Below are 17,958 nucleotides of genomic sequence, written 5' to 3' on the forward strand. Positions count from 1 at the left end.
ACTTTTTTAACTATGTTTTGCAGGCGGAACTAAGATCGATTTAGTCATCGTTGCCGGACGGATCCCTGCGTAGTGTCGGACTCGTCTGAGCAGGAGGAAATGGCTGCCGTCAGGGCGAACGACCACAGCGGCCACCCTGTCAAATCCCTTCGAAACTGACACGCAGCGCTTCCCCGGGAGACGAAGCCGGTTCAGCCCCCGTGGTTTGGATGTACGCAACAGAAATAATGCTCCTACAGGGCGTCAAATAATAGTCCACCTTGAGAAAGGAAGCGCATTGAAAGGTAAATGGTGTGCTGCCTGTCGGACATTTCCTTCCCCTTTCAGTGCTAACACACTAGCCACTTAGCTTTAATCCAATAATCTTAGCAGGATAGTAAGGCTGCTTCTTCTTTAACTGTGTGTACAAAGTGGAACCAAATGCCCATTTGGTTCTATTTGTATACTCTTGAGTAACACTCTTAAACGGAACACCGAAGTTAGACAGTTAGCTGCTGTAAGATCAATCGTTGCAATTGCAAAGCTATAGCCGTTGTCTGTTGTGTAATTAATTAATGACGGATGAGATAATTGTCATCACCAGTGTGTGTGTGTGTGTGTACTCTCCTTTCTCATCAACGCAAAGATGTTCTCAGACTCACCATCGTCAGATTATCGAGGAGGGGATACAGGGCAACAATATCCCTGGAATGAGAGGAAGGGGGCGACACTTTCCAAGATATTTTCAGCTGCTGTGATTGTTTTATAGCCTGGTTTACAATTCCGAAGTTAACTTATAGAGCAACTCATGCTTATAACAACTGTAAACAACTAGAACATTTTGTATATGCCTCTGCCAACAACTTTCATTTTACACCCATATCTGTCTTTAAATGACAAAAGTCTCTGTCAGTGGATTATGTTTTTGCCCAAAGATGGAGATGGTTGACATAATACTTTGAACATCAGCTTGGTGATGGTGGAAACCTCAATTATGTCAGTCTTTCCCACACAGTATGGAGTTCCACGTGACTCAAGGCTGCCTTTGCAAGTACTCTGATAACAGCTACTACTGTCTGCATTAGTATAATACTTGAAGGTCACACAGTGGCCTTACCTTTTTTGACCGCCAAATTCTAATCTGTTCATTCTTGAGTTAAATATGTGGATGTATGATGTATTACGGCCTTCATTCCTGAGATATCTTGTTAACAAGGTTTGGATGGACATACTTGTACGAGCGACGGGACAACCCAAAACCAAAATTGGTCGGTCATGTTTTTTTGCTAGAGGAAGCTTGAAAAGGTGCTCCTGTCTGTTGCCGTTTTGATTCTGTATGTTTCTTGTTTGTTCACACAGGAACACTTTGGCATTTTGGAGCACTGCTGGTATCCTCGGACCCTGGCACAGAAATGGCCAAAGGACAGGCACAAAGCCGGGCAGAAACATTTGTGTTGGCTGGATCAAATGGTCACAATGGCCAACAATGGCAGACCGGTTTGAATGACATGGTGCAAAACCACCACCAGGCCAACCACCAGATGTCGAGGATGGCCCGTGTTTCAACCCACATGAGGCACAAGTGTGCTGCCTATGTGCTGGCGCTGAGACCGTGGAGCTTCAGCGCCTCTCTTACGCCGGTGGCACTTGGCAGTGCCCTGGCATACAAACTAGAGGGTTCTGTGGACTTGGTCATTCTAATGGTGTGTGCTGTGGCTGTCTTGGTTGTCCATGGGGCGGGGAACCTTGTAAACACCTACTATGATTTCTCCAAGGGAATTGACCACAAGAAGAGCGATGATAGGACTCTGGTCGATAAGATCTTGGCCCCGCAGGACGTGGTTATGTTTGGAGCAGTGCTGTACTCTGTGGGGTGCTTGTGTGCCACTCTGCTGTACTTTCTATCCACACTGAGATTGGAGCACCTAGCCCTTATTTACTTTGGAGGGCTCTCGAGCTCATTTCTATACACCGGAGGTGGGTGAAATATTAACCTAGATCTCTTGGTTTAACTATTTTCATTACCCTGCTAGTGACATAAAAATCCTCCTAGTATCCAAACATTTGTACAATTTATTCCAGTCATAAACGGAAGTTATCAGAGTTGATTATGTTTGTCTACATTGATATTTGTATCGGTTCCGTCTCTTCCCAGGCATCGGTCTTAAATATGTGGCTCTAGGAGACGTGGTGATCCTGATCACCTTTGGCCCACTCGCGGTTATGTTTGCGCATGCCGTGCAGGTGGGCTACCTGTCGGTGCTGCCCCTGGTATACGCCGTCCCTCTGGCCCTCAACACAGAGGCCATCCTCCACAGCAACAACACCAGAGACATGGACTCTGACAAGCAAGCGGGCATCGTCACGCTGGCCATCCTCATTGGTCCCACGCTGTCCTACGTCCTCTACAACCTCCTGCTGTTCGTCCCCTACGTGCTGTTCTGCATCCTGGCCACACACTACACCATCAGCATGGCGCTGCCGCTGCTCACGCTGCCCATGGCCTTCCCCCTGGAGAAGCTGTTCCGCAGCAGGTACTATTCCAAGATCCCGCAGAAGACGGCCAAGCTCAACCTGCTCATGGGACTTTTTTACGTCTTTGGGATCATCCTCGCACCTCAAGGCAGCTTGCCATTACTGTGATTTGAATAGCTGTGGCTATTTTAAAAGAAATTAAATGCCACATAGTTTATGTATGTCTTTGTATTCGTAATGGTTCGAGGCGTTTCAAAGGCTTTAATTTATTGTATAATTTATACGTTTAAGATAAAATGTTTTGTTAGTTTGGTTCCTCGTCTGTGATACAGAGGACCTATTCGGATGTGTATTTTCTTTTCAGTATTAAGCACAGAATAATGTGTTGTTGGCTCAGTCAAGAGTTAGTGTTGTTTTGTTTCAATAGAGGCAGGCCATATGCTTTCTTTACATAAGGACAGACAGCAAAGGAACAATTGCCATATTCCATTAGACAACACAATACACGAATGTTGTCTGTCAATTAACCAAATCTAAACTATAAACTCTAAATATTCTCTTTACAAAGCGCCATGGGAATTTATACATTTTTGATTCATTTGGAGAGCCAAAATGGATTTAGTTAAATTCAAATAAAACTTTTTGAACTTGGTGGGTTGTGCAGTGCGATCATTACTGTCAATTATCAATACATGTCAAGGGCTGCTTTATTATTATCTTTCAAGTTGGATGAATTGACAGTGGCCTATTAACAATGTGTGGTTTGTGTGTGTGTGGGGGGGGGGGGTCAGATGAAAGAACAGTGGCCACTGGCCAATTAACCATGGATAGAAATACAGATTTTTCTATCAAACAAATGTGTTTATTTCACAGAAAACTAGTTCAACTGAATAGTCCCACAGAATTCAAGATCTAGAACAGACTGATTTGAATTACTAAGGATTGTACAGCTTGTAGACTTAAGTCCTCAACAACAGGGGGCACTATAAGACAACGTAAAGAATCAATACCTCAACTTCTTTGCTTTTTGTGATTATAGGTCACTGACCACATTAATTGGTTAAAATGAGTTGCATTATAGTTGTATTACGTCTGTGTGTATATATATATATATACACACATATATATATATATATATATATATATATATATATAGGTAATACAACTATAATGCAACTATATCTTTTTTACAAGGAATATATCCTACAAGAAGTACATTATGAAGAATACAAACAATATAGATGTTACACTGACAAGCAAAGTAAAATAATGGCATACATGTTTGACTATAATTGATTAGGGAGGAATGGGACAATATGCTTTAGCTATCACAACTAGTAGTATTGTATACAATGAACAATATTTTTGACCAAATACCCTGAATCCTAGATGCTATTATCTAGTACTTATTTTATACTTTCAAAAGTTGTCAAAAACTGAAAATTCAAGAGCTACAAGTTTCTGTTTTATTTAAAGGCATGCGTTTGTGTGCGTGCAAGCCGTGCATGCGAGAGTATAACATATGGATACTGTGTGTACACCATACAAAATGTTACATTACAATGTATAATGCAGTTTCCTACTATGCAAAACAATCTGGGCAATATGGATGAAATCAAGTCAAATGTTTTACCCAAATAGCTTGTATTCCAATCCATGTTTTGATGATATATTGTGGGGATGACTATTAGTTATTTCATTTACACAAGGAGTTTATTTTATTTTATATAAATAATCAGTATAATGCTATGCTATAATAAGTTATAACTAGTGGGTAATCAGCTAGAACAGTCAGGTATAAGTTCAGAAAGTCTCATATCACAATCACAATGTCGATATAATATGGATATATTTCTCAGCTGGTAATATAAATGATGATGCATGCATGTGAATGATGGTATGCATTATATAGAAATGAAATTGTGGATGCGTGTGTGTGTGTGTGTGTGTGTGTGTGTGTGTGTGTGTGTCTGTGTGTGTGTCTGTGTCGCGCGTGTGCATGCGACTTTAGAGCTGGGCAGAGGGCAATATCGATATTATAATATATCTATACAGGACCTCAATGGAAATAAGCCATGGCCTTTTTGGGGTTATCCTATTCACAGCCCATCAGATTGCTAAGCATGTGAGCTTGTAGGCTAACTTGTATGACATTTTTTGAAAAATGTAAAGGGAAATTGATATTGCCACAATTATAATATATTTGGTACTGTACTGTTCTATACTGTACAGTACATGTGTATTGTGTATACTGTGTGTGTGTGTGTGTGTGTGTGTGTGTGTGTGTGTATGTGTGTGTTTGTGCGCGCGCGTGCATGCATGCATTTGATTCGCGTGCGTACTTATTCCCCCCCCCACACACACACACACACACACACACACACACACACACACAGCGGGGTGTCTTTGCATGGAGAGATCAGAGGTGACGCAACGCAGGGGCGTGTTGTTGTGACTGACTGACTGACTGACTAGCATAGCGTTTGAAGCCTAGGCTGCAACACCTCCCTGTTTTTATTATACCGAACACTGTGTGTCCTCAAACCCAACAAGCAGCACCTGAACATACGTGTCAGCAGCGCCGCTGAACATGGACCGCGCCATGGAAGCGCATCATCATCATCATTGTGCAAAGTGATTTTCTCCCGACCGGGTCCGGTGAGTTCTTCTGAAACCACTGATACAAGTTGTTGTTTTTTTGTGTGTGTCTACTGTGTACGAGCTTCATGAGGAGAGGGTTGGTCTGCCAGCCATAGCGTTAGCCGCACTAGCAGCAGCAGCAGCAGCAGGCTCATATACATACATACCGTACAGTATAGTCTGGCTAGGAGGCTAATCTTGTTGGCTACCAGCTACAGAGACATGATAGGCTACATGAGATCATGGTGTTGGCGATTGGTAATTTTGTCTTGGCAATCTATGTTGGGCAAAGGGTGTATACCACAGACTACACAATAAAAAATATATATCAACCAACCCATCTTGACATGTCTGTACAGTAGCAGGATAATGACTCAATGTACAGTATATGTTTCATTTCGAAACATTAGTATGTTAATACATGATAGCAACTGGATTGTCCTGTCTTCCTGGATCCATTGTCATGATTGCACCGCCTGTCATCTGTGGTCATTCATAGGGTTGAATGTACCTTAATCCTTTGTCTGCATAACTGAGTATTTTTGCTGTGTTTTTACGTTTCATTTATTAACACGGGAATACATTCACAGTAAACCAAAAAAACGGATATTGATTTCAATCATAAAACCTAATTAAAAACGTTGCATCAATCATATGACACCATAAAAACATCAGCATCATCAGATGCATTACATTGAGAGGTAACATGAACCCTAAAATAATGGTATTTGGTCAATGACATATTGTCGTCTCCTCTGCGACCAAGCATATGGTAATGAGTAATCTCCTGGCAGTGGCACTCATTACCATATCCATGGCCATTGGTCTCAGGCTGAGACCACAGCTCCATTCATAGCCACTGCCAGTGAAAGCTCCGGCACGGCTCCATTCTCCAAAGAATCCAAGGCCAGGTAGAGACACCGACATCAACAGGATAGGTGGGCTGCCGTCTGCCCAGCTCTAAAAATAGCCAATATAGCACTGAGGTGCCCACCCTGGGCACCAGTGCTATTGGCAATTTTTTCCCAAAATGTAAAAATAATATATATTTGGAAAATGTTTTTAGGCCTACAGTAAAGTATACATGATTAGATAATATTTCTACAATTGCTACAAAACCTATATCCAATCATTTTGGGGCATAAAAATAATAAGTTGAAGGATAAAATTAAGTCTGAATTGGATGCACCACGCATGTTCACATCATGTATACTTTACATTGCTTAAGACTATTTTGCTAATATTTTAATTTAACATTTTTGACACATTTTACATCAAGGTGCCCACCTCTCCCTAGTGCCCAACTGCCCACCTATGCTGTAGCCGAGACACCCCTTGTGAATGTAAGGTCATCTGCATATTCTACAGGGAAACATTTTATTTAGACCAGTGAAACTCAAACTGTGGGCCTGGGGCAGTCCATGTCGTACACCGAAAATAGCTGATCTACAAGCTCTCAACACGTCACAGTGCGACGTGTTGTGAGCTTGTAGATCTGCTATTTTCGTCCAAAAGTGCCCTCTTATGGGATTTCAGCCCCTGCCCCTCTAACTCTCCCTGCACGTCCCTGCCCAGGGGGGTCCCTATATTTGCTTAATGTGTAACACATGTAACATTGTTTTCTCACTCAATAGTAAACAAGCCAACATACAGAGGGTATCGGCACATTTCTAAAGTGACTATTTAAGTTTCCATTTTAAGACCTTGTTACCTAATAATAATCAAATAAAAAATAAGGCCAAGCAATCAACAAACTATAGTATAAGTCAAACAACTTTCTTGCCTAAGAAAGATGTGAAAATGGCTGAATCAATATGATTCTTTTGGGTGGTCATGGCCTGGAAAGTTTGAGTACCACTGACTGCATTATTTACTCTCAGTCATTATCAGCATCACAGCCACACCTACTTGTTCAATCAGCTGCTATGTCTCCGCTCAAGTCTCATCCTGTTCATTGGTCAACAACAAAGTCCAACTGCAGGCTTTTGTCACCATCAGTCAAGTCAAAGTTGATTGAGTCATTCAGTTGAGAGAGGGATGGAGATATGTGTGAAACTCATTCACTTGCTTGTTGTGCTTGTGTAGACTGCATGGAGATAAATGATGGGGAAGGTATTATGCAGATATTGTCAAGGTAAGGCTTGTTATACCGTAGTTATGAGAAATCGTGTGTGTGTGTGTGTGTGTGTGTGTGTGTGTGTGTGTGTGTGTGTGTGCGCGCGCGATCGTGTGCGTTCAGCGAGAGTTGGATGTGTGCTCTGTGGTTTTCTTTCTGGGTTGCAGGCTACGTCTGGTTCCTGTTTTGGTGTTTCTTGGGAGTTGGGATAGACAGATCACATTTGTTATTCATTTGAAGCAACTAATCACCATTTTTGTATGACTATGATAGTATGATTGCCTGGCAAACTTGGCAGGAGCTGGGGTATATATATATATATATATATATATCTATATCATGAACGCAGTGTCCGATCAACCCCCGGCAAATTTCAATCAGGGTCTCTAAAATGCAGAGCCAAAAGCGATTTGACATGATCCCACATATTGGGGATTGACTAGCATTACCTTTTTGTATTTGTTTGTTTATTTCTTTATACATTTATACAATGTGAGCGTGTGGGCCGTGGGACCCATGTGTGGACTGAAGTGCTTCACAAACAATGCTTTTCTTACTGCCTGTTTTGATGTGTAACAGACTATTTAACCCTGCTGAAGAACAAATTAGATTAAAACTCAATGTCAAGAAAGATATTGCAACCGCCTGCTATCCACGTAGATTATAAAGACTGAACCTTTGGAGTCATTTGTTACACTGACTTAACTGATTGTGATTATGTATTTATTTATTTAGTTTTATCACTGGGGGCCCCAACAGAAGAGCATTGATGTAATAATAATCAATGACAGTGTGGCTCTGTTGGAGCCGAGCATTTTTAGAGAGGGTCTGTCTATGAGTCTGTGTGTGGGCTAATCTCGCAAACCAGTAACCACTGGACTGATCCGTGTACGTTTTCTTGTTCACATTGCCAGTAGGCCAAGGAAGTATCGCCATGCATTTTGTTATTGTCTCTGCAAGGCCGAACGCGAGGTATTATGTTTTTGCTCCCATGGGTCGGTCTGTCTGTCTGTCTGTCTGTTTGTCCGTCCATCTGTAAACAACTAATTTAAAAAAAGTATGTGTGTGTGTGTGTGTGTGTCCATCTGTAAACTCTAATTTCAGAAGTGTGTGTGTGTGTGTGTGTGTGTGTATTGTGTATATTGTACTCATGACAATTACAGTAGTGAATTTGCTATTTATAATCGAATAAGTATACCTTCAAATAATGGTTGTTTTGCTATCATGGCGGTAGGCTTATAAAACGGCAGCAGAGTCTGGTGGTGGATTTGGTCATTTCCCTCAGTGAGATCAATAAAGGTCTTATCTAATCTTATGGACACAAATCTCCCATATCCTGGTTGCTGCGCCAGTGCCTATCTTCTTAATGTCACCAGAGATCTCTGAGCTCTGCCCGTGCTGTCTGTCTGCACTTCAGTGTCCTTCAGAACAAGAGCTGTGTGAATGGAAGCTCCTTTTCTATAAGGTCTGCACTGATCACATCATGAACAGTATAGGCTTTTGTTTTCAGGATGGGAGAGCAGAGCAGAAGACTTCATTATAATGTGTCTGTCTGCACTGTGGTGGAATAATGTAACCCACCCCCCCACGCACGCACACACGCACACATTAATTCACCCTCATTTCATTGGCCATTCAGGGACTAGCTACGCCAGCTGTACATTCGTATACCGTGTGTGCAGTCAGTGTGTTCTGTGTACCACAATTGGCAGGGCGCTGTGTCGGCCGGCTGTGAACCATATTGGGCACGTCTGCCACAGCTGTGGGCTGTGGCCAAGTTAAGGAGCTACGGTAAAAATGCGCCGCACACAAACTACCTGCCCCTTTTTTGAGTGGTGTAACCACTCCCTTACGGAGCTATGTGTGTGGGTGGCTGGCTGGCTGGGTGTGTCTGAGCACGAAAACTGCATGGTTGTTTTTCTCCACCTGTGCACAACCTAACACACACAAACACAGTACAGTACAGACACAGTACAATACAGTACAGTACAGTAGAGGGACCCCCACACGGTAACTCTGTCATTTCGGACGCGGGCCGGCTCACCGGAATCGGGCCGGCACCCTGGGTGCATTCCTGTGGGTCTGGAACTTCCGCCCCCCCCCCCCCCCCCCACACGGAGTTGCACCACTCACTTCACACGGGTGTGACTGTGATTTTTTTCCCTTCTCACAAGCCTGCCCTGGAGGTTGTCGTCGGTTCGGTTGCCATTGGTTGCCGTTGCCAAGTCACAGACGGCTGGACCGACACTGGTCTGCGATCTCGCAAATTGGAATGATGGCAGGTGCTCATTCATTGCATTCCCTACCAGCCACGCCCCTCCCCCCTCCCCCTCTCTCTATCTATCTTTCTGTCTCTCTCCTCTGCCCCCCCCACCCCCTCCGCACGCACGCATAGACATTACACACGCACACCAAAACATACTGTTCCTCCCCCTCCCCCTCTCTGTTCACTGGTTAGCGGAGCGAATGGTGTTCCTGTGGGCTAAGAACAGGGAGGAAGGCTGTACATTTATATGTCATGTGTACAAGCTTCATGCGTGTGTGTGTGTGTGTGTGTGTGTGTGTGTGTGTGTTTAGTCAGTAAACAGTGAGTGCATGGGCTTCACGCGTGTCACCGTCGTTCACTGCCACGGACGGAAATGGAGCCAGAGGACCACTGGCTGAACTGAGCACCCCCCCCCCCCTCCCCGTCAGCCTGTTTATGTGTGAGAAAGTGTATGCGTGCTCGCCTTGCCGCTCGTGTTGTGTAGTGGTCGACCTGAATGCACCGTTCGTCGGGCAGCCAGACTCTTCCCCCTCTGCTAGTGTCCTCTTCAGCTCACACCTCCTCCTCTGTCTTTGGTAATCCTTGCTGACATGGCTCACAAAGGACTAAACGCTGGCCTCCACCTCCTCCTCCTTCACCTACTCCTCCTCCTTCTCCTCCAGTAGCGGCAGCAGCACCACCGGAGCACTCCTCTGCTTCTCCTCTCCTCTCCTCTGCTTCAGCTCTGCTCGGGACCCTCGGGCTGCACGGCTGCACTCGGCCCCGGTCGGCGGGTCGAGGCGGCACGACGCCACTGCTGTAACTCTGCCTCATGTTATTATAGATAGATCTACAGTTATACGTCTCCATCACATCCCTGGAAAACATCGGACTCTTAATTCCACCTCATCCTCTTCTCTCTGCTTCATCCAGAGGGAGCATCATCTTCAGCACCGGAGGCTCCGTCTCAGTCGTCGTCGTCCTCCTCCTCCTGCTGTTTTCCCCCCTCCCCCTCCCTCACCGTGGATACGGCTCCCAACCTGGGGGGACCATCGCCGGTCCGCCGCCGGTCCTTTCTCTCGTGTCTCTCCATCTTGCGTCGAGCCGTGGCTGAGGCGGCGTCCTCGCCTCCCTCCCTGTCGGACGCGTTGACCGGTCGCCTCGTCTCCGCACTGCTTCTGCACGCGGTTATTCCAACAGGTAAAAAGCAGCTCCAGACGAGAGTGAGCATGTTATTATTATGCATAGGAGGCGACAGTGCAGTCGCGCTGCGTTTTTAAGAGGACTAAAGAGGTTGTGTTGTGTTGGCTTGTAACACAGAGGCACCTCTGTGCACTGGCGCAGACAGTTTCAATGTTGTCCTTGTAAGTTACTGCCCCACTCATTGTCTTAATGTGTAATGGGTTCTTGTATATTGTACAGTGAATTACAAGATTGTGCTTTTGGGAAGTATCCTGGCAACTGCAAAACGAAACATTCAAATGAAACATGGCTGCGCCTATATTTATCAAAGAACGCATTAGATCATTTATCTGTCAGCTATCGTTTAGTTTCCCAGACTGAGGGGAGGTAAAATTAGCATCGGATGACTGAGAAAAACACATTGCGTACACAGCCGTCATGGCTGCAATACTGTACTACAGTCACATGTCGAGGAAAACTGTAGTAAAGCCAGTAGACACGGCCAGGCAGGCATCTGGCTTTAGGTTGGCCCTAACAGTTGTTGTGTAACAGGCTACTGGTCATCATCACACACGAGCACCTGCCGAAAACCGGCTCACTATAATCCTGCAGAGTGTAATAGCTTACCCCTTTTCAAGTTGTACAACTGTAGCTTGGGGAAATGGATTGTGAGGGGCTAAATACACTTATTAGGCATAAGTGTGTTTAGTCGGCTGGTCAGAGACATTTCTGTATATGTATCTTTTCCCTTTTTGCTTCCTATATGATGAATTCCTGTTCTGTTCTTTAGCTACATAGAAGTGTCTATTTGTATGTCTCTAAATGTTTTGATGAATTGAACAATGTGGACCCTGTTGTAAACAAGTGTAATGCTTAATTGGGTCGTCCACTCACAGTTAACAGTCTTTGTATTGAGTTTGTGCTTGAAATGTACTGTAATTCTACAAACTGTTAATAAATATTTCAATCAATCAATCAATGAGAAGCAGCTAATGTTGTCGTACACAGATAGGATTACACTCTCCATTCTTTGATACATGTTATGTTGCTAAACGCGTAGTACAGATGAAGAAGGTAGACCACTCTGCAGTTACAGTAAGATCTACATACATAAATGTAAATGTTGGCATGTGCTTGAATATCGATGTTGGGAAACATATAGTTTTGGCCTTTGAGCATTGAATTAATGTCGGTGGAAATGTGGCCCCTTCTTCATCGGACCTGGCTGTAGCAAACACTGACACATCGTCACTCACATTGCTGCTTTAATGTGCAGTGACTGTCGCACTGTAAATAAAGTTAAATATACATCAAGACAGCACTAGCTATCGAGAGATCCCCACTTTCTTCAGAATCTTCGGGGAAGCGGGTGGCTATACGTCCTATACTTGAACATCTATCAGCCAAAAAAACGAAACACAAATTCTGTTCCAAAACAAAGAGCAAAGTTCACAGCAAAACAAATAGTTAGAATCTGCTGGAAATGGTTCACTCCCCCCCTTTGGCAGAAGGACAGCTCTGTAGGATTCAGCAGCTATCATAGATCACTTGGAGCAGCCCTTGACAACAGCAGTGGAAAGGCTCATGGTGTCCTGGCAAAAGGGACGGACTAACCATGTTGAGAAATGGGCTGAACTTGAAGATCATGGGGAGTGAGTAAAATAATTTATACTTCGGCAAACGACGGTGTCATGTGCCGAAAATAGTAAGAAGTCGCTTTGTGAGCTTGTAGAGCTGCTATTTTCCTAAATCATGATGGTGTTATGTATGGCTTTAGTGTCTGCTTAAAACTAGTAAACGGCTTAGAAACGCTTTTGAGAGAAAGTTTGCTAAAAGTGCTGCTTTTCATTGGGATCTTTCAGTTGCATCTGGAAGCTTAAGATGGAGATTTAGAAGGCAAGGACATTGGGCAAGGACATTGTGCACTGACAGTGACAAGGCAGTGTTAAATTGTGGATTTTCACATTGTGATGTGTCCCAAAACATTTTCAAATACATTATACTCTTTTGTAATATATACAGTGTCATATTAAAATCTATAACATTTTGTGGAAACACATTTGTATTTGTATCATGACGTGTAACTAAGAAGACATCCAGTGCGTGTTTCAGAAGTATAATTCAGGGACTGAAATGGGACCTGCGTATGGTATCAGTTGGGGTCAGACCCACTTTCCCTCAGCTCTATGTTCTCGCCAAAGGGCGATTTGGTATACACATAGGAAATAAAAACAGGATGGCAGTAAAGGTAGCAATGGAATTCATAACAGCAACAAAGTTACCTCCTATTGGCATTTAAAGCCTGGATAGACACAGGCACGAAGGAGAATGTATACCTGTTACTTGTGGCCCCTCGAACCTTTAGGCGAAGGCCGGAAGGAAGCAGGGTAGGGGTGTTAGGGACGGGTTTAGGGATACGGTTGGAGTTAGTTTTGAGGGAACATACTGTATCTATCAGTCTAGGTTCAGTAACTATAACCTACTCTGGTGTAATCTTTCCTCACGTGTAGTTTGCACAGGATCCGATTTGCCTGAAAGTCCACTGGCCACCAGATGTTTCTCTGCCACACACCGGTTCCAACAGGCTTTAACTAATTTCTACCAAAACCTCAGCGAGGCCGCGAGACATGGAGCCTGTGCAGCGGTTCAATAAGAATGCAGTCCTAAAGGTTGTGAGATAAAAAAAATACAAAACACACCAGACTGTTTAGCATATACAGTTTGTATGTATTGGATCCTATTTCGTCTTGACATGTGAGCATAGTGTCTGCCAATAATGACACATATTTCCATTTTGCGACTTCAGTGGACAGCTACTGGCTGTTGGTTCAGAATTAGAAACGTGTCACTTCTGCTCAAAGTGAACCGAGAGTGTATTGATAAGTTGCAGCTAGTATGACATTGGCCCGGGTCCCTGGCCATTAGAGCTCTGCCTTCTTATGTAATGCTTGGCTTGGTGGAAAAGAATTACGAGACCTACCGCCATCCTCTGTGATGTGAACCTTGATTAATCTTCTTCTGAGTGGAAATGTTATTGGTTAACGCTGCGTTTTCAGGCTAAATGAAGTGAGAGCTTTCGTTGCGGTACACTCGAAATGTCCACCACATATGATTGCAGACAGAGAGCGTGAGGAATGCTCATGTCTGCGTATTATTGATGTTTGTGTTTGTCTTTGTGCGTAATGCATGATTTATACTTTGCTTGTCTGCTTACCTTGTCAACGCACAAGACTGTGTAAGGCTTAACATGCTCAAATTAACTTGTCTGTCTGCATAAAGCAGGCCGTGAGCCTGCTTCTTTTGTGTGTGTTGTCTGAGAGAGCCTGACGTTGGCCTCGCGTCCAGGCCCTCTGCGACGTGTGACGGAAGCCAGCCCATCTGTCGTGAGGAGCAGAGGGCTGCTTATCCTCGCTGTCTTATACACACACACACAGATTGGCAGCGACGGCTCAGCACGCAGGTGGCCCAGGCCAGTGTGCCCCCTCCGCCGGCCCGGGAAAATAGAAGTGAAATGCCATCTCTTGCAGCCAGAGTTTGTAACGGTCTATAGCTAAACCATGCAGTCAGTCACCTGTAGGGCCTTCCTTTCTCGAAATGCAGCCTATTTACAGTACGACCTGTTCCCTGGTTAAATTTCAATCGCCAGGACCAGCAGCCTAGATCTGAGCAGCAGTGCTTCATGCCCTTTGCTGCCACTTGTGAAACTGGTTAAAGTATATTGAAAGGAGATATTTGCGGAGGACAGTCAGTCAGAACTCGGAACAAAACTGCACAGACATTTGAATTTAAAGTGCAACAACCATGATGTAACATAGGAAATATCTACTTATATTGCATTACAGCTGCATTCTACTTATGTATTTTACTGGTGATGAAAAGAATAACAAGGCAAGTATGAAATGCTGCGGAGCTCTGAGTCTGTCTTGAGAGATTGCGTAAGTTCAATAAACTACGTGGCTTTACTGTAATGGAGCCTTTGAAACCAGGAAAGGCAACGCATATATCGCAATATTCCGATATTCTAACATCCCAGACGATATCTGGTCTCTTACCACGATATATAGGATATAATATTGGCATATTGTCCCAGCCGTAATGGGGAGCAATATGTGACTACCCACTCAGGGAAAATTACTCGTCACTGGGGAAATCACAGAACTCCTCACATACAGACCTTGTTAGTTGTTTACTGCTGCTTGTTACTATACAACATGGAAGCCTTTCCAACTGTCCCCTGTGGGACATGTGGACCGGCCTGTTTGGACCGGACTGTTTCCAACTGTCCTCTGTGGGACGTTTGGACCGGACTGTTTCCAACTGTCCTCTGTGGGACATGTGGACCGGCCTGTTTGGACCGGACTGTTTCCAACTGTCCTCTGTGGGACATGTGGACCAGCCTGTTTGGACCGGACTGTTTCCAACTGTCCTCTGTGGGACATGTGGACCGGCCTGTTTGGACCAGACTGTTTCCAACTGTCCTCTGTGGGACATGTGGACCATCCTGTTTGGACCGGACTGTTTCCAACTGTCCTCTGTGGGACATGTGGACCAGCCTGTTTGGACCGGACTGTTTCCAACTGTCCTCTGTGGGACATGTGGACCGGCCTGTTTGGACCGGACTGTTTCCAACTGTCCTCTGTGGGACATGTGGACCGGCCTGTTTGGCCAGGCAGGGACGTGCACACATAGACATCGAAGGGGGCTTCGGCCCCTGCCCTTTTACCCGTCTGTAAAACAACTGCCGTCTCCAGACCACGAATGCAGCATTTACTAATGGTGAAAGAAATGCAAATGCCACTCCTTTCCATGCCATGCCGGAAGACAGCCTTCAGGAGAATTGCTTTTTTCTGAAGTCTCCTGAACTTGAACATATTTTGCGTTGAACAAATTAGTTTATAAATCCATGTCGTTACACAGCATCTCTATAGCTAAAGAGTGCTGGGTTGCGCCCCGAAAATAGCCGATCTACAAGCTCTCAACGCGTCGGAGCGCAACGCGTTGTGAGCTTGTAGAGCTGCTATTTTCACTCTTCTTTTTTTTTTGTCCAAAAGTGCCGTCTTAGGGGATTTTAGCCACTGCCCCTCTAACACTCTCTGCACGTCCCTGTGGCCATGAGTATTGCATAGCCCAAATCCCCCATGCAGCGAGCCTGAGTCTGTTCAAGCATGTTGCTGAAATCCCTGTTGAGCACATACTGCATAGGCAAGGTAATACTAGTACTGTGGGTGTAAGGGTTTTACACGTGGGTGGGCTTTCCATGGACCATGATTGGTTGGTTGTGAACTTGTGACACTGACATTTTAATCCACTGTCTAAATAAGAAGTCTGCCTCAGTCACTGTCCATACAAGAGCAACCTGGGAACCCCGTCGGCCAAAATAAATAAGGGAACAAAAAACAAGAAGAAGCGCTTCGTGGGTCCTTTATGTAAACAAACTGCAGACAGGTGCTCTTTGGAGAGTGTTTCAAATAATACAGCACACGAGTTATTTAAAAGTGCTATACCTTGAATGAGTCAAAATCAATGTGGAAGGAGGTGGCAAATTTTAAAGAGGGTCCAAGGCAGCTCTGTGCAGTTGAAGTAGAAAAATCCTTTATTTCATGAAGATTAAAAAATGAATAATTTACCATTTTGAATTAGCCTCTTAGTTGGGGCACCATCCACGGCGTGTAAGGACTGGATTATGCCGGCCCGTTCACGCTCCCTCAGCTCTCCTCCGGTGGTGCATCTTTGTTTTAATTCCTACTAACAGTAACCGCAAACTCTACACGTTGTAATGGGAGTTGCAGATTGAGCTGCGGAGCTGTGAATCTGTCTTGAGAGAGATGTGATTCACATTTGGGAAAGCTCGGACACTGCTGGTTATAGGTTATAGGCCTGGTTATATAGGCCAAAACACGAAGCGACCTGTTATAGTGCCACCATGAGGCAGATTTGACACATGATGTGACACATGTGGGCGGTGGTTGCTCAGGAGTAGAGTTGCAGGATGGTAACCGCAAGGTCGCCAGCTCGACCCCGGGCTCCCCCAGAGTTAGTGTCCTTGAGCAAGACACTGAACAGTACCTCTAATTGCTCCTGAAGTGCTGGTTGGTGCCTTGCATGGTTTCCGCCACCATCGGTGTATGAATGTGTGTATGAATGTAATGCACAATGTAAATCGCCTTGGACTAAAGGACGCACTATAACTCCACGGCCTGCCAGAGAGAGAGAGACCATCCATGTGAATGGTATCTGCACCATGGCCAGAAGCGGGCCCAGATCATGTCACGTACACGTACAGTCACATATAATACGTGAATGCGCAGTCTCGCATTCACGTATTATATGTGACTGTACGTGTACGTGACATGTCTGGGCGTTCTGGCCTGGTGAAGATAATAAATGGTGGTCTCTCTCTCTCTGGCCGGCCGTGGAGTTTGTGGCGTCCTTTGTCAACCCTTCCATGCTGTGTGTACTCTCTCTCTCTCTCTCTCTCTCCCCCCCATAGTGGCAGCATTACATGGCCGCTCTCAAAGAGCGCTCGCTGATATTGACAGATGGACCTGGGAGGCTCTCTGGGGGGGTCTTTCGCTCCACGCGGTGAGATTGGCTGTTATTCATGGTGGACACAGCGGTCCCAGTTGTTGGTTTTGTCCATTCGATAATGTGTGGAATGTGATGCCTCTGCCCAGGTATATATAGGGCTGTCACGTTTACAGATTTAACCCATTCAGGCCGGGAACCTCTTTGGTGTTTTAAGCATTATGCTATTCTTTAACTATTGAAAAAATGATTGGTTTGCCGATTTGCTCGTCTACATATGATGTATGTCCCTATATTGTCAATGGCATTTACTGTTTGTCATATTTGAGGCACACCTAATTTCTCCTATCGTTGTCAATGGCAAATATGAGACGTGTGGGGACAAAAGCTGTATATAGGAGGGGCTAGGCGCCCCTCAAAAAATGTGTGAAGACTCCAGTCCGCGATGACGAGGTGCTCAAAGTTAAAAACATCTTGTATATGGAGAAGGGGGTGCCATTGGGACAAGCTTCAAGCAATGATTAATTTTAAAAGCCTTTATTACTCGATACAGCTATACATTTTAAGAACAATTAAGACACCAGCGCAGACCAGTTTGACAGACCCTTCTTCAGGGTGTGGCTATCGATTGCTAAAATGTTGCCCAGAGATATACAGGCAGTCAAGGAATGAGTGTCTACTGTCTAAATCGTATTAGTATAGTAGAAGTTGGCATATGCTTCCAATCCATTAAGCATCTAACATAGAAACTGCTTGACTCTGAATATAAAATGCTAAATGGCCTATAATGCAATGT

The 17,958-nt window shown here is 44.7% G+C and overlaps 2 protein-coding genes across 6 annotated transcripts in view; both read left to right on the plus strand.

Annotated features, from left to right (window-relative positions):
- The first annotated feature begins 88 nt into the window (after positions 1–88).
- ubiad1 (UbiA prenyltransferase domain containing 1) lies at positions 89–3,105 on the plus strand. The gene is made up of 3 exons (XM_080763309.1): positions 89–284; positions 1,339–1,956; positions 2,135–3,105. The coding sequence occupies exons 2-3, from the start codon at positions 1,392–1,394 to the stop codon at positions 2,620–2,622; spliced, it is 1,053 nt and encodes a 350-aa protein (XP_080619435.1). The 5' UTR covers positions 89–284; positions 1,339–1,391; the 3' UTR covers positions 2,623–3,105.
- Positions 3,106–4,933: 1,828 nt separating this feature from the next.
- mib2 (MIB E3 ubiquitin protein ligase 2) overlaps positions 4,934–17,958 on the plus strand; it is a 74,104-nt gene continuing 61,079 nt past the window's right edge. For 3 of the 5 annotated variants that reach the window (XM_080763199.1, XM_080763200.1, XM_080763201.1), the window contains exon 1: positions 4,934–5,112. The gene's annotated coding sequence lies outside the window, so the exon portion shown is untranslated. Of the gene's footprint in view, positions 5,113–10,447; positions 10,656–17,958 lie in introns of those variants that run through there. The other 2 variants (XM_080763202.1, XM_080763203.1) reach the window with 2 other exon arrangements.

The sequence above is a fragment of the Protomyctophum bolini genome (assembly GCF_963924005.1).
Source record: "Protomyctophum bolini genome assembly, chromosome: 5".
Lineage (NCBI taxonomy): Eukaryota > Metazoa > Chordata > Actinopteri > Myctophiformes > Myctophidae > Protomyctophum > Protomyctophum bolini.